Here is a 24,412-nt window from a genome sequence, read left to right on the forward strand (position 1 = left end):
ACGTGGCTCTACTTTCAGCTTTATGCTAATGTTTAGTATTCAAAAAGTTATGAAGGGGATCCTGTTAACATGGGCTCATGTTCCCCCCCCCCAAAACCCCCAAACAGTAACCCACACCAATAGAAAATCCTATTTGGGGGGTGGGGGTATTCTTTGCACCTAGAGCCATGCTAGTGTTTCTGAAATCAGGATTTCCCTTTTTCATATTTAGCTGAACAGAAAAACTGAGACAGTGAAGGTTGACAGGAATGAGTACTTTTGTAATGGGGTGGGAAACATTTCCCTTAAGAACTCAGGAAACCATCAGATGTATGGATACACTGTCTCAGAACTAAGTGTGAAATTAATCTCTTCTACCGCAGCGGTCCCCAATCCCCGGTCCACGGCCCGGTACCGGTCTGACTCGTGGTACCGGGCCGTGAGAGTTGAGGCTCGGGTGTGAAATTTGTGTTTTTCAGGGTTGTTATCGTGAACTCTGTTTCCCTGGGTCTTTCCCGTGTTGTAGTTCTGCGTCTTCTTTTGAAAGAAATATTTATGCGTGTCCATAGCAACCAGAGGGGATTAAGGAGGACGTTACTGTCAATGTTGTTGGTGTATTTCAGGAGGACGCTGCTAATAAAGTTACACAGTTACACAGTGAATTTGCGTTTATTATTATATTTACAAAACACCAGCGTTTGTGTCTCGGTCGGATCATTGAATTTTGTTGTATTTATCCGCCACACCTCAAAGTCGTAAAAACATTGTCTGACATTAAACCGTCCGTGGAGCAAAAAAGGTTGGGGACCGCTGTGTTAATGAACAAGTCAGTGGAATCACTATGTCTAAACTGTCCCATTACGGTGAAGCTATTTCAGTGTCCAACTCCAGTGTTTTGTCCTTTAACTTCTGTTCTTGTTGAGTTGCACTGCACAGTGACATCTTTCTGCCTCTGCCCAGGTATTATGAAAATCTCTAAACAGCCTTTGAAACACAGAAAGTAAGAAAATGAAATTTTGCAGCATTGACATCAACATCGTTGCTTGAATTTGAATAATCCAACTCCATCTGATTTAGTTAATGTCAATCTTTAACACTGCTCCGAAGACTCAGAATCTGCGGCAGGTGTGCCAACGTCAGGTCACAAGAAAGAAATATACTGGTGATCTGCATGCACCGATCAGATCTGTGACTTTGCATTGTATTCACTATATCCAGAACAGCGTGAGGTCAGTACTGTGCAATATTCTCTACAGACAGGTTCGACAGCATTGTTTTATCCATTTCACAATTTACTAAAGATACAAAAAACTGGTAGCATGTATCAAAGCTTATGAAAATTAGGAAATCAAGTACAACCCTGAAAGATTAAGAGTCAAATTGATTGTGTGTGTTGCCAGCGCGACGGCCAATCCTTCTCTATCCAGCTCTGCAGCAGTCGCAGCACATCAATGCGCTGATAGATGCGGCAAAGTTCAGTGAGCTCAGTGACCGTCTTCTGGTTGTAGCGTAACAGGAACTCCTGGGTGGGGCTGTGGGACAAGGAACCCTGGGTCCGATGCTCCAGCAGGGTCAGTTCGTCATAGCTCATCCCCCAACGACTCGCAAAGTTTTTCCAGTTTTTGATGGTGCAGTGGTTTGGATCCAATTTGAGCCGCAGCAAGTCCAGCAGATCTTTGTCGTTCATGAGGTCGCTGATTTTGGGAGGGGGTGCCGGGCAGAAGCACTTCTCGCAGGGGTTCGTTAAAAACTGTAGTTCTTTGGGATAGTCTGAACTCAGAGATGGACAAGGAAAGATTGAGTTAGCTCAAGCACATTACCAAATAACATTTGCTATCTGCTAACGACAATTTGCTAACAACTATTTAGCTTGTCAGTGTTTTCTGTTACGATGAAAACCAAACGCACATTTAACATGGAAAAGGTTTCAACACATCCAAGAAATCCCTTTGAGGCAAAAAGCTTATCAAACTGCTTTAGTCTGGGTGGCTGTAGCTCAGGAGGCAGAGCAGGTCACCTTCTCATTGGAAGGTTGGTCTGCTCCAGTCTGCACGCCAGATATCCAAGATACCAACCCCACTGTTAGAAAGCTTTTAAGCATGGAACAAAGTGCTTGTATGAATGGGTGAATGAAGCATGTTATGTAGAGTAAAAAAAACAAACCCGCTATGTTCAACAGTTTAGTCAACAGCTCTGCTCAAAGCACGAGAAGCCTTTGTTGTTTACAGCCCATCAGAATAAAAGTGTCACAAAAGGAGAGCGAAGTGTGTTGCAAAGGGGCTCTGGACTATTCCAGTTTTCATTGGTGAAAGGCAGGAGTGCAACCATTCACACTTAAATGTCTTTGGACTATGGGAGGAAGCTGGAATAACCAGAGAGCACCCACTGGTGTACGCGAGTCCACAATGAAAGGACTCAAATCCAGAACCTTCCTGCTGTGAGTGAACGGGGCTAAACACTGCACCGCTGTGTCATCCCAAGCTTTCTGAACTCAATGATGCAAAGCTCAAGCAGAGTGAAAGAAATGAGCATGAAGCTGAAAGCAGCAGAACAGGTCCTCTTTAATAATTTAGTCACGTATTCTTCTAGTTGTGTTGAGTACAACACAGTGCCCATCGTGAAGATTGTGGTGTGTTCAAACTCCTCTCCCAAAGTGTAACCATCATATGATTATTACTGTCAAATTTAAATCAAAGAGTAAAACTGCTGTTAGTCTGATAAGCGGTGTTTCAGTTCCTTCTGATATTTTCATTTAAAGGGTTCAGCACGAGTAACTGACCTACCTGGTGAAGAAGAAGTGGGGCAAGTGCATTCTTCCACATCTTCCACTGGCTGCACACAGAGAAGCAAAGAATGAATGGTAGGCACATGCTACTGTGGACTGGTCATTTCCCCCCCGGACTACAAACATTGCTGAGGGTATGTGAAAATGAGCGCTGCAAAGAACAACTTTACATTCACTACTCTGCTAAATCCAAATATGTCTGTGCATGATGGGATTTGCTGGGTGTCTCAGCAGGGCAGCCCGTACACCCAGTACTTCCATTCTGTGTCATTTTGCAGGTGCTGGTGTGTAATATTTGTAAAGGAATATACACCTTTTTAGCAAATACTACCATTAACTCAAGGTGGAGACATTGTTTTTGAGTGTTGTTTGGAGTGGTCGGTCGCAACCAAATATCATCAATGACCTTTTCATGAGTCGTGGAAAACATACGCAGCAAAGTAGTGAGGATATATTTTACGGAGGACAGTTATTAAAGCAACCCTTTATACTTAAAAATTATAAAGCTCATTCAAGCTGCTGTACTTTGCTGCAGAGCCGCTGCAGTAAAAGACAAAACATTTGCTACACACGGGCATGAGGCAGAGTTTTTACATTTCTCCTGCTGATGCCTCACATCCACTTTTGTGTTGGCCTCAGTGCTACTGCATCCTGAACTGCAGGAAGTCTATACATGTGCTGTCAAAGCCATGAAAATGAGAAAGCAGTATATGCCCATACTTGCAAACTCTAATTACTGCATTAGTGGAGTGAGTAAGAAAGACAGAATTACAGCTTAATAGATTTCATTTGATCTTTTTGGTGTTAAAAATACTGCAGTGCATGTACCAAACACAAGTTCTGATGGCCGTGATGTGCAGTTTGGTAAAGTGCCCCGTGTGGAGCGACGTTGTAGATTGCAGCACTATAGCTAGCAACTCTAACTCTATGTACATATTTAGCAGGTATATTCCTCAACTGGATTGTGGATACTAGCATGCTGTGGATGAAGACAATATGGACCATTAATCCTCACCATGTCCCGGTGTCATAAGAGAAAGGATTATGACCATTCCTGGGACTGAGGCAACCATGGAAACAATTTAAATCGTTAACAATGTGAAACGTTTACATTCCCTACAATCGTCATGGCTGTAACGCTTCACAATGCTTGTACGCTGAGAAAAAGCTAATCAGCCGTTTGTTTGATGCTGTGGTAAATTTACTGCCTTCAGTAGTCGCTGCAGTTCGGTTAGAGCAGGTTCAGGTTTCACTCGGCTGCAAATGTAGATCAGAGGTTTAGATGTGATGCTTTTTCCTGGCTGGTGCTAATAAAACATGTCTCAACAGAAGCCATGTTGCACAGTACATCAAGGTCGAGCAGAGAGTTGAGACGCTGTGCTGGAGGGGTGTGAATATTTCACCAGTGGAGAGACTGGAATAGACTGGAATGGGTCAAATCTTCTGTCCCCTTTAAGCTCGCTACCGACAGCAGCAGCACTGTTTCCGAGAGCGCCCTGAAATGGAGTCATGTGAGCGCTCTTCCTACTGTGCTCGGTCTCTGTTATTAGCAAAGTTCACAGCTGCACCTTCAGTGAGACCAAACCACATCCTGTATAATCACAGCTTAAAATAAAAGGTTCTCACAGACTATGCTCTGTGTCTTTAGATCTGGTGAATAATGTTTGGTTGTTGGCGGTCGTATTTTCAGAGGATCCCCACCCATTGGTGCTAACCAGTGCATTGCCACGCTGCCACTGTGTTCTCTTCAAGCACAACAGGGAACAAAGGGAGAGATCCAGGTTTGTAGACTGGAAGGACACCACAGCTGACTGTGTGTCCTCCCTGTTATAATCTGTTTTTGTGCTGATATGTGGCCATAGGAAACGTTTTGTTATTAACTGCACGGGCCACACAGTTGTGCCAAATCAGGATAACCAATCACTTTCTGTAAGAAGCAAAGCATCAGTTTTTAATAAAGAGTGTCTAACAGTACAGTGCACGTCATGCTTTACTCTGTTCCTATGGACTTGTTACCTGTGAAAGGCATGTAGGGAATAAAACAGCTGTGGTTTTCATACAGGGAGTGCAGAATTATTAGGCAACTGAGTATTTTGTCCACATCATCCTCTCCATGCATGTTGTCTTACTCCAAGCTGTATAGGCTCGAAAGCCTACTACCAATTAAGCATATTAGGTGATGTGCATCTCTGTAATGAGAAGGGGTGTGGTCTAATGACATCAACACCCTATATCAGGTGTGCATAATTTTTAGGCAATGTCCTTTCCTTTGGCAAAATGGGTCAAAAGAAGGACTTGACCGGCTCAGAAAAGTCAAAAATAGTGAGATATCTTGCAGAGGGATGCAGCAGTCTCAAAATTGCAAAGCTTCTGAAGCGTGATCATCGAACAATCAAGCGTTTCATTCAAAATAGTCAACAGGGTCGCAAGAAGCGTGTGGAAAAACCAAGGCGCAAAATAACTGCCCATGAACTGAGAAAAGTCAAGCGTGCAGCTGCCAAGATGCCACTTGCCACCAGTTTGGCCATATTTCAGAGCTGCAACATCACTGGAGTGCCCAAAAGCACAAGGTGTGCAATACTCAGAGACATGGCCAAGGTAAGAAAGGCTGAAAGACGACCACCACTGAACAAGACACACAAGCTGAAACGTCAAGACTGGGCCAAGAAATATCTCAAGACTGATTTTTCTAAGGTTTTATGGACTGATGAAATGAGAGTGAGTCTTGATGGGCCAGATGGATGGGCCCGTGGCTGGATTGGTAAAGGGCAGAGAGCTCCAGTCCCACTCAGACGCCAGCAAGGTGGAGGTGGAGTACTGGTTTGGGCTGGTATCATCAAAGATGAGCTTGTGGGGCCTTTTCGGGTTGAGGATGGAGTCAAGCTCAACTCCCAGTCCTACTGCCAGTTTCTGGAAGACACCTTCTTCAAGCAGTGGTACAGGAAGAAGTCTGCATCCTTCAAGAAAAACATGATTTTCATGCAGGACAATGCTCCATCACACGCGTCCAAGTACTCCACAGCGTGGCTGCAAGAAAGGGTATAAAAGAAGAAAAACTAATGACATGGCCTCCTTGTTCACCTGATCTGAACCCCATTGAGAACCTGTGGTCCATCATCAAATGTGAGATTTACAAGGAGGGAAAACAGTACACCTCTCTGAACAGTGTCTGGGAGGCTGTGGTTGCTGCTGCACGCAATGTTGATGGTGAACAGATCAAAACACTGACAGAATCCATGGATGGCAGGCTTTTGAGTGTCCTTGCAAAGAAAGGTGGCTATATTGGTCGCTGATTTGTTTTTGTTTTGTTTTTGAATGTCAGAAATGTATATTTGTGAATGTGGAGATGTTATATTGGTTTCACTGGTAAAAATAAATAATTGAAATGGGTATATATTTGTTTTTTGTTAAGTTGCCTAATAATTCTGCACAGTAATAGTCACCTGCACACACAGATATCCCCCTAAAATAGCTAAAACTAAAAACAAACTAAAAACTACTTCCAAAAACATTCAGCTTTGATATTAATGAGTTTTTTGGGTTCATTGAGAACATGGTTGTTGTTCAATAATAACATTATTCCTCAAAAATACAACTTGCCTAATAATTCTGCACTCCCTGTAGTTAGTGAGCGCTGCACTAGAAACATGAGCAATTCAATTACTGCTCACAAACTGATTTTATATTACAGGCCACATACAGCTTGATTTGATCTAGTGTGGACCAGAGAAACAACGGCTCACACACACATCTGTATATGAGACAAAGAAGCACCGTTTCAACTAGAGATGGCACGATACCACTTTTTTATGTCCGATACCGATATCATAAATTTGGATATCTGCCGATACCGATATGAATCCGATATAGTGTTTTTTAATCAACAAAACTGTTTTTTAAATATCTTGCTGCATTTTGTATAAGTTCATACTCAAGTTTAAAACAACAACTACACTAAAGCTATTCTGTTATACCTGTATGCAAAAAAAAATATTTCATAGTTCAGCAATACTGATCAATCTAATAAACTTAGACCTACACCATCCTCCCTATTCTGGTATTTTAAAGAGTACTTAGTAGAGATGGACCGATCCGATATTACGTATCGGTATCGGTCCGATACTGACCTAAATTACTGGATCGGATATCGGAGAAAAATAAAAAATGTAATCCGATCCATTAAATATCACGAAAGCACCTCACAAAACTTGCAACACGCCGTAACTCACCTCAGAACGTTAGCACGTCGGAGCAGTATGCATCACGTGATAGAGCGGCTGTGGCATGCAGGACCTGTCGGTGGTCTGGATAACATTTGGAGCTTCGCTAGCAACCCGGCATTTCATCTCCGACAAAGTTATCCCCGAGAGAAGTAAAGCAAGTGTGTAAGTCCATCTCTGAATGTTTGTAAAGCATTCCTGCGTTAAGCTTAACAAGCGACTGCCTCTCCTGCTGCTACTTCAATCATGAAACTGCTTAACGATCAGCTGATCGGCTTTTCTGTCGCGAGTCCGTGTCTCTAGTTTGCTTTTGGCCCACTTTGCACCAGAAAGAGGAAACCAGCGGCTGAACAACAGCAGCACGTTTAAGCTTGATCAGCTGTTGTTAGAATTTATTTAATATTACTTTCTACACCAGGATCTTTTTCTACGTAGCTGACGCTGGTAACTGTGCAGGGGCGGATCTAGCAAAGTTTAGCCAGGGGGGCCGATAGGGCATTAACAGGGAAAGGGGGCACAAAGACATACTTTTCTTTCTTATTCTCATTTAAAATGTCGAGCTTTTAATAAATAATTATCTGACACCCAAAGTTTTAATTTGATGTAAAATGAATAGAAGTCCATTACTGTATATAGTGACTATTAAGTCTAATATATATACCCTAGTAAGCTATAGTACTTTTTCCTTTGGGAAGGTACCATCTGTGCAGTCTGCAATTTTGTTGAAGAAAGATGTTGAATCTATTTAATATTTCTTGAAAAATAATTGATTTCTGTGCATTTTTTTTCACACTGCATCAAATTAAGGTTGATTACGTCGATTAAGCATCATGAGGTGGAGCGTGAGGGGTGGTTCCCTATTTTTTATTTATTTATTTTTGTTGTTGCTGGGAGTTGGAACCCTATTAGTTAGGTTGCTTAATATTTACGCTAAGTACTCTTTAAAATACCAGAATAGGGAGGATGGTGTAGGTTTAAGTTTATTAGATTGATCAGTATTGCTGAACTATGAAATATTTTTTTTTGCATACAGGTAAATGGTAAATGGCCTGCATTTGTATAGCGCTTTTCTAGTCCATAGGACCCCAAAGCGCTTTACACTAGATTCAGTCATTCACCCAGTCACACACACATTCACACACTGGCGATAGCAAGCTACATTGTAGCCACAGCTGCCCTGGGGCGCACTGGCAGAGGCGAGGCTGCCGGACACAGGCGCCACCGGGCCCTCTGACCACCACCAGTAGGCAAACACGGGGTTAGTATCTTGCCCAAGGATATTTGGCATGCAGCCAGGATGCAGCCTGGGATCGAACCACCGACCTGATTAGTGGCTGACCTGCTCTGCCACCTGAGCTACAGCCACCCCCCCTAAAGCTATAACAGAATAGCTTTAGTGTAGTTGTTGTTTTAAACTTGAGTATGAACTTATACAAAATGCAGCAAGATATTTAAAAAACAGTTTTGTTGATTAAAAAACACTATATCGGATTCATATCGGTATCGGCAGATGTCCAAATTTATGATATCGGTATCGGACATAAAAAAGTGGTATCGTGCCATCTCTAGTACTTAGCATAAATATTAAGCAACCTAACTAATAGGGTTCCAACTCCCAGCAACAACAAAAATAAATAAATAAAAAATAGGGAACCACCCCTCACGCTCCACCTCATGATGCTTAATCAACGTAATCAACCTTAATTTGATGCAGTGTGAAAAAAAATGCACAGAAATCAATTATTTTTCAAGAAATATTAAATAGATTCAACATCTTTCTTCAACAAAATTGCAGACTGCACAGATGGCACCTTCCCAAAGGAAAAAGTACTATAGCTTACTAGGGTATATATATTAGACTTAATAGTCACTATATACAGTAATTGACTTCTATTCATTTTACATCAAATTAAAACTTTGGGTGTCAGATAATTATTTATTAAAAGCTCGACATTTTAAATGAGAATAAGAAAGAAAAGTCTGTCTTTGTGCCCCTTTTCCCTGTTAATGCCCTATCGGCCCCCCTGGCTAAACTTTGCTAGATCCGCCCCTGCACAGTTACCAGCGTCAGCTACGTAGAAAAAGATCCTCGAGTAGAAAGTAATAATAAATACATTCTAACAACAGCTTATCAAGCTTAAACGTGCTGCTGTTGTTCAGCCGCTGGTTTCCTCTTTCTGGTGCAAAGTGGGCCAAAAACAAACAAGAGAGACGTACTCCCGACAGAAAAGCCGATCAGCTGATCGTTAAGCAGTTTCATGATTGAAGTAGCAGCCGGAGAGGCAGTCGCTTGTTAAGCTTAACGCAGGAATGCTTTACAAACATTTAGAGATGGACTTACACACTTGCTTTACTTCTCTCGGGGATAACTTTGTCGGAGATGAAATGCCGGGTTGCTAGCGAAGCTCCAAATGCTATCCAGACCACCGACAGGTCCTGCATGCCACAGCCGCTCTATCACGTGATGCATACTGCTCCGACGTGCTAACGTTCTGAGGTGAGTTACGGCGTGTTGCAAGTTTTGTGAGGTGCTTTCGTGATATTTAATGGATCGGATTACATTTTTTATTTTTCTCCGATATCCGATCCAGTAATTTAGGTCAGTATCGGACCGATACCGATACGTAATATCGGATCGGTCCATCTCTAGTTTCAACAGTACATCTGTTTTTCAACATGATAAAGAAATGCTGCTGTGGTAAACACAATAAATGTTAAACTGTAAGAAATAATCTAGAATTTAAAGACATTCGTGCACTGCGAGTGGCTGTTGGGAGGTTTTTATTATATACAGTTTAAACATCCAGTGGGCCAGTTCTGGCCCCCGAGCCTTATGTTTGACACCCCTGATGTAGTATAGTATCCTAATGTAAACAGCCCATGGTTCACCCTGCTGTTACCAGGTGAAACAGACACGTTGAATCATTTTGTGTTCAGTGTTGTCGTGCCACGTGAAACGTACATGTGTTAAATGCATGTGGACCATAATGAATTGTTACCATTGTTGTGGCTAGCCTCCGTACCACATCTGTTGAACCCTGGCACTAAAAGTGTGTCACGTGCATCAGAGCTAGTAATGCTGACCTGTCTTATTCTGTCTTCTGAGGAGGGACTCAGGTATCTCGAGGGCATCGAGCTGAGGTGCAGCGTCACAGCGTCTGCTGGAAACACATCACTACATGAGTGCGTTACAGTCAGAATGAATACATATACATGTGTACAATACAAATGCAGTTTTCAGTGAACAACACGATCAAACATCTTTCACAGTAACAGAAGAAAAGGTGCAAAAGCTCCGACTGTGGCCAGGTGCAAACCACCAGCCAGAAAGGAAGGCCACCACGTCGTCATTTACTCAGCATCACAGACACAGCTGCATCCAAAACGCCATCAGTACATCATCTCAGATCAGAGGTACTTTGAGTTGGTTGCTGTAAGAATGTGAAAATTTCAGCTCTAGCAGACTTTTGCTGCAGCTGCCTTCAGCTTTTGCTTGTTTGTCTTCTGACTCGAGTGGCGAGTGTAGCCAAACAGCAGCTTCTGCTGGGTGGACATCAGTCGACTGACTTTGACACTGAACAATATCCCGTTTCTTAAGCTGCTTTTGCAGTTAGGTCATATCCACTGGTACTGGAACACATCAGAGCTCATCCTGCAACTCCTACCAGTACTCGCATCACCACTAAACACGGGTTCCTACTGGTCTGGTTCCACTGGCACCACCAAGTCGACTGCACTGTGGTGCTGCCCATCATTCTGATACCGGCCTTTTGACTGTACGTTTATCTTCGTAGCTTGTATAAACTGAACGTTTGAGACGTCCTACCAGACTGATGTCAGAATTGTTGGTAAAAATCTGTTAGGACAAAAAAATTCTAACATAGTGAATCAATGGAGCTCCCTCGTTTGAAAAGATCTTGCTTCTGTCTGCAGGTGACAAGGTCCCTTGTTTCTGCATTTAACCCAAACTTTGACTTTGTTAACAAGCAGACGGTGATGTAATGCTTAAAGCAGGCGGACAGACACACCAAGGTCGTTCAGAGCTTTACTAGAGTAGGTGAAAGTGTTTCTTACAAACCCAACAGCAACAGCATTAATTGATGTATTAGATGGCCAAAGCCATGCATTTGTACTGCCTGACTAACACCCAAGTTTCTCCGTTATCACGCATTATGTAAAACATTAGATCCAAGTTCTCGAAAAAACCAAAACATCTCAAATAAAATCTTTACTTCACATTTTTCTGAAAAATTAAAATGCAATTTAAGATAAATTGGTTAAATTTTCCATTTCTTAAAACTGACTTTTACATAAAATCCAATCCAGTTTGTAACTATTTTGATGACAGAATAAATATCCATAAATCCTTTATACAGCAGGCCAAAGCCCTCACTCACCATGGGGATCTGTTACTTGCACGGGATAATTGGCCTCCAAGGACTGTGGGACAGACAAACACAGACATGACGATATGAAAAGCAAACAGAACTGAAGACAGAAACCTGAGCAAGAAAAAGGTTGTCTACTTTGGAAGCTTCCTACTCTCTTTCTTCATGAGATAAAGACTGTAACTGAGGAAGAAAATTACTCTGGTGTGCAAAGACAGCCTGCTGCAACTTGTTCTTTGATGAGCCCTCGGGCGCTAGCAATCACAGCACACTGTGTTCAGTTATGGTACATTTCTTAGCAGATTACTGTAAGACTCTAAGGAAGAACAATGAGAAATCAGCACAAAACAAACTACATAGGAGACAAGTCAAGACAATGAGAGTGTTAAACACACGGCTGGAGAAGAGAATAATGAGGTTGCTCACAAATTCTGCCACAAAGCTGGTGGTGTCTGTGTCCTCCACAGGCTCAGAGCTGCTTCTGTCTGTTTCCGAAAAAAGGAAGAGGCTTTAATACAGTGAATGTTGATGTGGTCACCATTACTCATTTGATCTACTTCCTACTCCACAGAGACGGCCACAGTCAAGAGAAATGATTAGAAACGGTGACAGCTGTGCCGCGCTGGGCCGTGCCGGGCTGTACTGGGTAAAAGGTCATTTGAAAGAGTAAGAACAGGCTGCAACTACATTATAAGTAAAAAAGTGCAAAGTCTGAGTTTACATGTAGGTTTCCTAAACATAAGACAAAAGGTAAAGTCACCTGATAACAGTGCAAAACTCCTCTGAAACAATCTGGATATTGTTAGAGGACGACTCTGACCTCCAACAGCTCACAGAGCAGCACAAAGACGGCTTTTCAGCACCGCACTGCACTCAGGCCAAATACAGTCCTGAGCTGGTCTTTCTTGGGTTACAGCAGATAACTTACACGTGTACAAAAAACTAAACATGCAGAGCTACATAGTGTTTCAGTTTAAAGTCATAAGACATCCATGGAGCTCTCAGGACAACAAGAGTCAAGTAATGAAATATGTACGTTACACATTTCCACTCAAACGCCGGCGGATCAGGATGGAGACTTGCTTAAATATCAGGAGTCATCCTGGCAGTCGCTCAGATTTAAACCGTTTTTTAAAGAACTGTATTTAGTAATAACGATAATCATAAAATGCTCTGATGGTGGGTTTTTCTCAATGTCAGGTCATGGTCAAAAACATTTCCAAAATAAAAGCTGGGTTGACCAAAACAAATAAAACATTCTGTTTAGACAACAATGTCGAGGGGAAAAAGATGCACAGCCAAAATGACTCAACCTCACGACTTCCCACTCTGTCCTTTTCTCTTCCTACTCAGCTCCCTGATTAGACACCAACACATCGTGGCTGACATCAGGGCACACAGTTACAATGCTCTGACTAAATAAATGAAAAATGACTAACTATTTACTGACCAAATAAGTCGTCAAGTAAAACAAAGTCCAACAAATATTTATTGAATTCTTTTATTGTGATAAGATGCAGGCGTGTAAATGAAAGTTTCCCACAGTAATGAAGCTCTTTGATGAAGGTTTATAAAGAAAAACAAAGCATTCACATGAATGTGTTACAGTTCTACAAAGACCAGCATAACCCAGAACAACCTGAATCCTTCGCTTAAATGTGGAATTCACAGTATTGGACATTTAGTTAATAAGATACATCCTGATCTTTTCCAAATATTTATTTATTTATAAGTGACTTATGTATGTATGTATGTATGTATATATTGTACTATTCTTAGTTAGCGTATTGTCTGTCTTGTCTTAATGTTGGTTTAAAATGGAGCACTGTAACAAAAAATAATTTCCCCCAGGGATCAATAAAGTATTCTGATTCTGATTCTGATGTTAAAGCACATATTTCTACACGTGCCTGTTCCACAGCCACGACCTGTGTGTGTGTGTGTGTGTAATCATGCACATTACATGTGCCGTATTGCCCAGCCTTGTGTTATGACATTATCTGGAAATAATAATAATCATTTTAAAAACCCTAAAAATGGCGGTTTCCCCGACTGATCCGCTTCCTCTGCTGTAATGAAACTCTTTCAGGTTGAGCTTCAGTTTTGTATCTTTGCAGGTGTGGGAAACAGAAACGATGGCACAAACCAGAGAAACGCTGCCTTTCCTTTACGCTTGCTAAAAAGTCCTCTCTTGAATTTAATTATCTGTCTTCATCAAAAAGAACTTGATGATGACACCGAGCGCTCCACCATCAGCTGGTCAGTCAGTATATCATCTGCAGTGTTTCAAACAATTGACCTAATAGTCATTATTATCTTATTAAAGTTGAGAGCTCAGCTCACCATAAAGCACAGGCTTAACTCCAAGTGGTATTTGTCAGTGTATGACGCTGCACTTCCTGGATGTCACATGATTATATATACTTATTACGTATACACCTCAGGTCTTGCAGTGACTGTGGATTTCTTGTTGGAAAAATCAAACAGGGCAATGTTTGCTTAATGTCAGAAATTCTGATGTCACCTCATTACTGTAAAAAAGTTTGTCTGTTGATGTGACTGGACTCCTAGCACCAAAGCTGGATGTGCTAATATGCATTTCCATAGCTAAATGAAAACAATTCAGTCATGGGACTTGCCGATGACTCCCTGAACTATGTATATAGCTGCAGAAAAATACTCCTGATACTACAGCTTTCTCCTGCTAACTTGAGTTCATGTCACATCCATGGCCGTTGCTTCGCTGGTTTTATTATTTTTGAGTCTTTTCATTGTTTTTCCAGATTTCTTTAAGGTTTAGAGCAGGGGTGCCCAATCCCAGTCCTCGAGAGCTACCGTCCTGCAGCTTTTAGACGCATCCTTCTTCTGACACACCTGAATCAACCGAATGGCTTGTTATCAGGCCTTTGCCAAACTTGATGGCATGCTGAAGAGGTAATCACACCATTTGATTCAGCTGTGTTGGAGTAGGGATGCATCTAAAAGCTGCAGGATAGTAGATCTCGAGGACTGGGATTGGGCAGCCCTGGTTTAGAGACTGCGGCTACTTGTTGGACCGATCGTAGTGTGGGTTCCGTTTCACCCTTTCATGATCACAGATTAGGAAGCAAACTTGAAAAGATAAAGAGTTCTTTTGTTTTGATGTAAAACAATCAATGTTGCCATTTTTGTATTAAATTCAGACATGTGACCCACCTGAGGTGTAACTGTTAAAATGCTCAGCACGTGCATACAGCAGGGTACAGTTTTCTATGTTGCAACATTCAGTTCAGAAAGAGTGAAGAAGGTCATTTAGTGTCAATCAGAACTGAACTGCAGTGGTTGTTCGATCAGCGACTGTCTGACCTCCTACATACATGAGTAACAATAAAGAGAACACACAAAGGACACGCAGGCTCTCGCCTTAAACATCACATTCAGAGTTTGTAAATCATTCATCCAACTTCAAATGTTTCCTTAAACTGAACTCATCTATTTGACAGGGAGCCAATGTAGTTTGGCTAAAGTTGGAGTAAATTAGGTGACTAATGGTTAAAAAAGACAAAACTATCAGCATATAACGTCGCTTTGCACCTCCGAGTCGTATAGAGCGTTAAGTATAGAGCAGGACCAGTCACCCAGTTATCAAGTGTAAGTTGAACCCCAGATCAGTGGAGCATTGTTTCTCCCTCTCTGGGAATGCAGAGCATGTATCTGCATGCTCGGGATAAAGTTCAAGAGATGAAATATAAACCACATCATAATACATTGCTAAGGGTCATAATTCCACACAGGTGAACCTAGCTTTTTTCCCTTTTGACCACCCATGTGTGCTGTGAAAGGATAAAGCAGTTTCTCAGCAGCCTGTGTAGAAGGCCTGTGCTCTGTCATGTGCTTCTTTCTACACATGAATGGAAGTGAATGGCATGCCAATACCTGACCCAAGCCACAGCGATGTCTAGACTGAAAGCAGCTAAATACACACCTTGTAAAAACTCGGCCTAACATACCTGGCCCTGGGTGGTACGTGTGTCTCCTTCATTATTCAGTGTGCATATTCCTGAACTGTAGAGAATTCAGCTGGTGGTGTAGTGTTTATACCCCTCCTTCAAAGCATATATTAAAAAGGACATAAACATTTAGAAAAGGGCTGAACTTTCCAGTCTTTTCACTTTCTTTTCTGAAAGTGAGATGTGGTTCTAATAAAGAGTAGGCATCAGGGCGTAAACAGCAAAGACTGGCGGTGTGTAAAATTTGCACAGTTTACTTTGTGTGTACTTCTTTTTTTTTTGCTCACTGTTTGCAGCACACAGACTTTCAGGGACCTGTGCTACAGACTGACATTACTATACCTAGGGTGTCTTTCTGTTATCTGGATTCACTTACCCTAATCTTGACTACTGGGATACTTGGTCACACATAGCTGGTATAACGTGCACAGGTAACCCAGGCTTTCCCCTGTGTGTTCACATGAAAGCGTGTAGGAGGTATCTGACCAATCTAAAAAGGGATGTTTCGTGGATCATATAAATTACACAGAAAATGATCCCTGTGAGTGTCACCTAGGGCTGGGCGATATGGCCTAAAATTCATATCGCGAAGCACGTGCGGTAACGATATATATCACGATATATTCTTTTCTTCTGTATAACGTATTTTCCACACTTTAAATCCTTTAATTTTCTCAAAAATCGAGAGTGTGCCTTATGTATGAATTCTGGTTCCTGCATTAAGGCTGCCGTAGTGAGGAGCTTCACGAAGTAATCTGGGTCCAAAACTCCGTCCACTTCAGGTTCCAAAGTCAAACGAACACTGAGAGTTAAAAACGGTCTAAATTCTTTCATCTTTAGTTAAATCATCAGCGTTGCTGCTTTATCGGGTGTAACAATTAAGTTTAACATCCATGAAAACAGAATTTATTAAATTTAACGGAGTTAGAAGTTAACAGGAAGTTAGATCGCTAGTTTACACCTAAACATTTCATAGCATGTTCTGACAGAGATTTCTGAAACTAATTCAAACGTACAGCTCTGCTGTCACTTCCAACATAAATGAAGACAGGAAACTAAACAGCAGTGGCGTTTGTAGGGTTACTGAAGTTGGGCTAGCTGGTATATAATGATGTGCTACGTGATTGCTAGCGACACAGCTATGTTAGCATAACATTAGCACAGTGAAGCTGCAGGATGAAGCCATCTTTTTTTCCCCACTCATTAAAAGTTAACGTGAGGGATTCTGGTGGTCAGGGACAAATGCAATCGCATAGCAGGATGCTATACACGGGGCAAACTTCAGTCAGGAGAACAACTGAGATTATTCATCCACAATACGAGGTTAGTTATTAATATACTGCAACAACATGGGAACAGAGCAGCTGCGAGAGAATTCAACATTAATGAATCAATGTTACAGAAGTGGAGGAAGCGCAGTTTTTGGCTTTCCCCATATTTCAACAGTGCTTCATCTCTTTGCTATGACTGTCTCCCGCCATAATTTGCAGATGATCATGGTTTTAGCCACTGCGATGCTTTCGACCAAAACAGGCACAGCTTGATGACATCATCAACATGCGCTATGGCGATAGAGATTTTGACTATATCGCTCTATCGTTGGCCAAATTTATATCGTTTCTATCGCCCACCCCTAGTGTCACCTACATTATCCCATGATTAAAAAAGTGATTAAAATTCTATGAAAAACAAAAATGTATACAAGTAAAAGGCAACACTGCTGCAGAAAACTGTTAATATGTTGACTTGGGTAAAAGAAACATTTCATTTCAAGTTAATTTTATTAGTGAGTGCACCCTCAGGGCCACTGCTTATTTCTAATGCAATGGCTGCACATTAGAGCTACACATCTTTAAACTGGATCCATTAAAAAAGTGTTACAACATTTTTATCTTCAGTTATTCGGTGGATGTCTGTTCTCTTATAGTTGGTTAAATTTATAGGTTTATATAGCTTCTCTCATTTATAAAAAGAAATGAAAAACAGATGCAGTATTGCAGATGACCAGCGCTTTGTCAAACCCCACAAGAGTAAATTTGCTTTTTTTCCTTCCAATGAAGTACTAATTTTAAGAATCATCAAATTTGAAAAGGTTTTGAGTCTTTGCCTTATTGACGTAATATTTATTTTCCTTTCCATGAGACACGTGGACAATCCTGTGCTAGCGACGGTAGCTGAATGGGTAGTTACGTCATAAAATAACAAGCTAGCAATTAGCACCATGTTCACTCACTCCAGTTGAGTGAATCGATGTGAGTAAATGTAATTTGAATAGAAAATAGGAATACGAGATTAATTATGTAGAATTTCAAAAATACCAGATGACCAATTTTACCGAAACAAAGGCCAACGGTGGAGGTTTACACAGGAACTCAGAGCGAGAAACGGAGTAGTTTCTTCTTTTAACCAAGAGTGCTAGCAACAAGTTTAAGATCTGATGTTTGATAACTCTAAATACAGAATCTGATCACAATCTACAGACGTTATATCCCTGGTACTGCTGACACATCTGCAAACCCGCAGGTATCAACAGTGTGAGTGCGTCACTGCGTATTATCAGACATTGTTTGCAGCTGTGGTTTTTCTCTGCATTGGTGTTAAAGGGGAAGAACATAACTTGTGCACTAAAATGACTAACATGTTTAGTGTTTGCACGATCCTTTTCAGGCTGTGTCCATGGATTTTTCCCCTTTGTAAATACAAATTTATAGCGTTTTTAAAAAGCAGTTGAACCTGACTCATGTCCTATTCCAACATCATGACCACTTTTGCGTGAACTGAAGCTCCACATCCTGGCTTAGCTTACAGAGTTAGTCAAGCTCTGCTCTAAATTACAGTTTAGTAATGGTGAAGGGACCTACAGTGTATACCTGGATCATATGGGATTGTAGACAAACAGCCATTAACCCACAGTCCAATTAACCACATGTTCATCATCCCGTGTCAAACACAGGATGTGCGTGAAAGTCGTTTGGCAGGAAAAACAAAGTGGTTTTCACTTAAAGGACATCCCACAGCAGAGCCTGAACGCTGCGTCTGCAGGCATACGCCACGAGCTACTGTTGGTGTCTGAGGTGAGACAGCAGAGAGGCAAATGTCTGTGACGATGGGTGACAACAAAGAAGGATCAAAGTATCCGCAAGAAGAACGGCTTCATCAGGGGCCTGTTCTTCGTACCTCGCTAAGTAAGTTAGCTGGATTTGATTGTTGACGATTTCGCGTGATCTTGGATCGTTCGGTTCTCCGAAGCTCATCCGGGACTTGCTGTCATAGCAACAGAGCCGTAAGCGTAAACCTGCTCGGGAGCAGGTTTACTTTATGTAAACAGGATTAGATCGCGGCCACGCAGGTATGTCCGCTTCATTTATACGAAAGCAACAGCGATATTCCACCACTGTTTCACCATAAATAAATAACATCAATGTAACTAAAGATAATGCAGCACTTGATCCTTTTATTGATGTCACACAGATACATACAGGTCATTTCCTTAAAAAAGGGAAATGTACTATTAACATTCTATTACATGTATGTGATTATTACAGATGTAATCCATATTTCAGAGTAGTAATTGTAAATTACTTCATGTAATCAAGATGAGAGACCACGGCTATAAAAGCGAAGGTGGATTTGGGAAGTCTGTCGCAGCCATATCCTGTCCGTATACGCGACCAACCCATTGCGGAAGGTGCAAGATTGATAAGGAGAGTCCTCAGAACTCAGCGTATATTGCGGGACAGACAGGATCCTTTAGCTCAGCGCGACAGTGTGCTCATAGAGAGATATCGATATTCCCGTGAGGGTATTATTCACTTAACCAACTTGTTGACGAGGGGGTGCAGGACCACCACCTGTCTTTGTTTGCTCTGCCCTTTTCTTGGTTGCTGTTATAAACAAACAAACAGATTATTCCAGGGTCTCTTTCCAAGAGACGACAAGCAATATAAGTGATAAATATTACCATTCTGTAGAATATTCTTATATTCCACTTTTACCTGTTCCCATGTTCTAGTGGGTCCTGTTGTGGCTCTAATGTGAAAGAGGATATAATGTAATATAATAAATCTACCCTACCACCTACTGGTGTTGGCCAGAGGGGCCGATGGCGCGATATGGCAGCCTGGCTTCTGTCAGTCTGCCCCAGGGCAGCTGTGGCTACACCTGTAGCTGCCTCCACCAGTGTGTGAATGTGAGAGTGACTGAATAGTGGCATTGTAAAGCGCTATATAAATCCACTCCATTATTATTGTTATTATTAAATTACTTACGAGTTTGATTTGTCAGCAACTTTCTGCCAGCCCTCTCTCCTTGCTTTTGCAGCCTTTGCAGTGTTCCCTTGCGTTTTAATTAAACTCTGAAACTCCTGAAATCCCTCAATCAAGAGTTCTTGCTCTGCTGCCGAAGAACATCGAGCGCGCTCCTTCGACATTTTCGCCGACCAATCAGAGGGTTGCCGATCAATGTTTCTACTATCGATGCGTAGCCCCTTTTACGACACCCAGTGATCTCACATTACTTCATCCAGCTGTACTAATCGTCAACAACAGGTGTGTTCGGAGAACCGGAATAGCGAGCTCAGAGTTAGCGCGATGATTTGATCTTGGATGTAGTAAGCAAGGTACGAAGAACGGACCCCTGGTCTACGGGGTGGTTTGTTCACAGAAGAAAGCCAAAGTAATTTGGAGATAAATATTCATTTTGGTGCCACGTAACAGGATTCGTCGAAAGACCTTTTTCTGCTTCTCTTTACAGACTTCTTTGTGGTCGCCCACGAGTCAGTGAAGGAGGACATCTTTTCTGCCAGAGTCAGTGAAACCTTCTCTGAACTTAAACTCTCATATGATGTGAGAATGTAGGCAAAGGGTCACTTTAAGGTCTCCAGCCTAACACTAGCTGCCATAACCAGCTGTTCAGAAAACAATGCGTTACATTGGTTTGCCTTTTCCAGTCATTTCTATTCTGATTTCATTTTGCTCATGTTAAACTCGTTTCAGGTCACGGGTCACGTCACTGGCACACGGACACTTCCAGGACCAAAACCATTCTGAAACTCTCAGATTCATTTCAAATCATCTAAACTGTTTAGATGATTTATTTAACGTTTTCTATAACTCCAGTGATCAGCTACCTCTCCAGGACATGAACCTGCTGCAGATTCTAATAATGTATACTTTATTCTTCCCTGTAGGGAAATTAGTCCTCCGCATTGAACCCATTCACTCGGTGAAGCAGTGGGCAGCCAGCGCCCGGGGAGCAGTGTGTAGGAACGGTACCTTGCTCAGTGGATTCGAACCCCCGAGTCACGGGACGAACACTACCTACTGAGCTATCCCTGCCCTCTGCTTGGAGATGCGTCTAACAGACGTCAGTCAACAGTAATATTGAAGTGCATCAGACCCCAGGATTAGAGACTCCAGAGGCCATATGATTTCCATAACGCTGCTGGGAAGCACTGACGACTAACTGGTTAGCGCAACTGAACACCCTGCAGTCTTAGACTGTATTTGGGATATTCTCAAGGCTCAGTCTTATTTTAATATTTTATGGTAGTGTGCATAACTTGATATTCCAAACAAGCCATTCAAAAGCAAATGATGTGTGACTCATGCCCAGCGTGATGCAGCTTCCTTCAGACATACACACACTGCTTTGTTTTTATTGAAGCAGAGCAGGGAATCCGTTCTGGGATGTGTCTGTGTATCTGATTGAACAAATGCTGTCCAGCATGACCTGGACTGGTCTCAATACTGGATGCTGTTCCTCCCTGATGAGTGCTAAATTACAGTAATAAAAAACTATAAATAAAATAAAGCAAATAGGTTAGCTGTGGCCTTCAGTCACTACCCAGCTGACAGCGCTGTCCACCCCATCATCATATCATTTGAAACAATGGTATTCCATCGTCCCTGTAGAGACCCGGAGAATCAGTGCAGGAAAGCACTGGAGAGTTTTTGGCACATGGCGGTGGCCCAACACCTCACTAAGACACATCAGTCAATATGTAAATAGATAGAACAACAAAACAGCAAAACCAGAATAAATGATTATTAAAAAGTGCGATTAAAACCAGAATGTGTTCTTTTTAAAATGCTGTGAAGCACAGCACGTATCAGTGATCAATAAAGCCATCAGTTACAGCACGCAAGAGGCACAAGCAGTCGTTAAGACACTAACACGGAAATACAAACCACAAACGGAGCCTCTTTCTAATCTGTCTTAGCCCACTAGACTTCGTTCTGTGGAACTGTGGTGGCCTACTCTTTTCCGCTCAGCATATCACTGAATGCGTGAAGGTCACACGTCACGCCACAGCTTCACTGGACAGCAAATAAGATGCCAGCGCAGAGGCCAGCGGGTTTTCCGCTTAGTCGAAAAAGGAAATTTTTCTAATTGTGGAAACTTTCTTGGTTGTGTGGTTAACCAACAAACGGATGCTGCTCTTCCTTTCCATCCTAAACGACGCTCCATTGAACTGAATTAAGTTCAAAATACTTTAGATGAAGACGAAATCTGATCAAATACATTATTTTATGTGGCAACATGTCGTTTTAACACACAATAAACAATAGTGACAAATCTTAAGAAACTTTTCACGACACTTGTTGAGAACAGTTATGAATGAAACAACGGCGCTCTGACACGGACAGTGAAATGAATGTTTTACTCACCAAATGGTTCTTTGTACGCGTTCAAACTGCTCATGTTTGAGGCTGGGATGTCTCCCATGCAGGGAAATGTAAAAGGAGCGGACAGAAACTGTCTCCACGCAGTAAAAACACGCAGTTATCCTCTGCCCCGACCTCAGAGAAAGCTCCAATGCCACCCCAGCGGCGGCGACTCAAACAAATGAAACACCTCTGTGATGAAAAGGTGCGAGGATTAATGCTGCCTTCAAGGCCCACCCGTAATTTCCAGCCGAAGGCGGTTCATCTATGACGACAGAAGAATACGTCCTTGCTAGAAATATATGATGAAATATTCATGTTTTTTAATATCTAAAATAAAATCAAAGCCCTCTGAAAAAGGAAAAGAAGCGAACACACAGACGAGCAAACTTCTCTCCAGATATGCTCAAAGCGCTTCTTCACGCCGCCTTCCGTCTCTTTATTTTGGGACGCTAGCGGACCAACTCTGTTTGACGCGGTGCTTTTCAGGTAAAAGAAAAAAGCTGAAGGGGTAATCAGCACAGTAGGTGTCCCATTCGATCCGGTCGTATTGCTTTTGCTTGTAATAGAAATATCGTCATGTGAAAAGGAGAGTTTTTACGCCAGTCTTGTAGAAGCACCTTCAGCAGCAATAAATTGAAATAACTGGTTTCACTATAATTAGTCAGGCTCTGTAATGCTGCTTCAGCTCCACGAGGTGCACAAGCAAGTAAAACTGGGAAAGTACAGCTTTGAAAAGCACCCAAACGTGCCTGGTGTTACAGGCTCTCTGGATCTTCAGTGCCTCTGTGCTGTCTTTCAGCTCTGTCCAGCCACTGGTAGGATTTCTGGATATTTGCCTCTTCTTTTTCTGTCTGTCCAAATCTACTAGTTGGGAGCTTCCGTCTGTCTGCAGGTTAAAACTCTGTTGTGCAAAGAATAAGTTATATTAGAGCATACCACATTCGACCCTCTTCTGCCCGGGAACCATAACCATAGCCTCTGGGCCCCTTTCCTCCCATTGTAAACACATGTAAAAAACCTCGGTGTCTACATTGATGGTTCTTTTAAAGTGAATAAGCAGGTGAGTGCAGCAGTTCAGTCCTGCTTCTTTCAGTTAAGACAGCTGACCAAGGTAAAGCCATCCCTCCTAAAGTCTTTGAGCGTGTTATTCACCTTTTCCTTACTTGCAGATGAGACTACTGCAATTCATTGTATTATGGTCTAGATCAGGCCTCCATCCATCATCTTCACATGGTCCAAAATGCAGCTGCTCGCCTGCTAACTGGTACCAAACAGAGAGAGCTTATAACCCCAGTTTTGGCTTCTCTACACTGGCTTCCTGTCTCCTACAGGATCCAATTTCAACTTTGACTTTTTGTTTTTAAGTCTCTTAACGCCCGAGCCCCTCCTTACCTGTCTGAGCCCCTCTCTGCCTATGCTCCAGGACAAACCACCAGGTCCAGCTCAAAACCACGGACTGATCTCAAATCTCGTGGTGATAGATCCTTCTCTGTGGCAGGTCCCAGAGTCTCAAATAGTCTCCCCTAAATGTTAGATCTGCACAACACTTGATCAATTTAAATCTTTACTAAAGACACATTTCTATGCCCTGGCTTTTAACACACTATGACCCAGGCATTCTGGTCTTATTTGAAATAGTTTTAGTTATTGTTTTAATTCTTTTATTGTCCTATTATTGTTTTTTATTCTTATTAATGTATTACATTGTTGCTTTTTAATGCCATTTTTATATTGTTAAGCACTTTGTGCAGCATCGGCTGTTTGAAATGTGCTATAGAAATAAACTTGACCTTGACCTTGTCTCGTAGGTGCTGATTTCTATTCCTAATGCTTCACACTAGGCTGTGAAACCAAGCTACAAGCCTCCACCTGATGAAGCCAACACAACCGCAACCCAACTGTTTCTTAAACATGGTAGTGTCATGAAATTCAAAGGATTATCTATTTTTTAAAATCAAAATAGCATATCTTCTTAGTTTAAATATTAGATATGGTTTCAATGTCCTAAAATTTCATACTATTTACTTGATGACTTAAAAAGATGTAAGGGCTCAAAAAGGGCTGTATTGGAAACAATATGCATAATAAAAAGAGAAAATCAACTTTACACATTGATTTGTAATTAATCAATTTGTTCAGGTACCTCTTAAAGGGGATGGCACAGTAGCATATTTTACGTGGTTTTGTTAAATATACAGTTATTGAACAGAAATGAGCCAAATCTCAGGGGATTGGGTGTTTTTCACACTTTCAGAGTTTTGGTCCTAAGACTAAATTCTATCCTGTGACTTCCATATTCCATCTGGACTGTAGGATATACTGATAAATCACAGATTTCTCTTTGTTTGGCTGGATCCAGTGGATCTGTCATTCCCTCTGTGGT

At 41.8% G+C, this 24,412-nt stretch overlaps 1 protein-coding gene across 2 annotated transcripts; it reads right to left on the reverse strand.

The window, feature by feature from the left end:
* Positions 1-487: 487 nt before the first annotated feature.
* Positions 488-22,806, reverse strand: edaradd (EDAR-associated death domain). 2 transcript variants are annotated; one of them, XM_026189447.1, is made up of 7 exons: positions 22,405-22,806; positions 22,030-22,291; positions 11,799-11,857; positions 11,382-11,424; positions 10,069-10,145; positions 2,763-2,811; positions 488-1,749 (listed from the first exon to the last, which is right to left on the reverse strand). In XM_026189447.1, exons 2-7 carry the CDS (start codon positions 22,085-22,087, stop codon positions 1,355-1,357), a joined length of 681 nt encoding a protein of 226 aa, XP_026045232.1. In that variant the 5' UTR covers positions 22,088-22,291; positions 22,405-22,806; the 3' UTR covers positions 488-1,354. The 2 variants fall into 2 exon arrangements, with proteins under 2 accessions (XP_026045232.1, XP_026045234.1); XM_026189449.1 differs by having other exon boundaries at positions 10,069-10,142; positions 22,030-22,804.
* Positions 22,807-24,412: the final 1,606 nt, after the last annotated feature.

This window comes from Astatotilapia calliptera, chromosome 13 (assembly GCF_900246225.1).
Source record: "Astatotilapia calliptera chromosome 13, fAstCal1.2, whole genome shotgun sequence".
Lineage (NCBI taxonomy): Eukaryota > Metazoa > Chordata > Actinopteri > Cichliformes > Cichlidae > Astatotilapia > Astatotilapia calliptera.

Bases quoted from the DNA above. Each gene is read 5' to 3' on its own strand.
- edaradd (XM_026189447.1), bottom strand. From the start codon at position 22,087: ATGGGAGACATCCCAGCCTCAAACATGAGCAGTTTGAACGCGTACAAA. The intron at 2,812-10,068 runs GTCAGCATTACT...CTCTGTGTGCAG, and splicing joins CAGAAGACAGAATAAGACAG to CCAGTGGAAGATGTGGAAGA. The intron at 1,750-2,762 runs GTAGGTCAGTTA...CTCTGAGTTCAG, and splicing joins CCCCACTTCTTCTTCACCAG to ACTATCCCAAAGAACTACAG.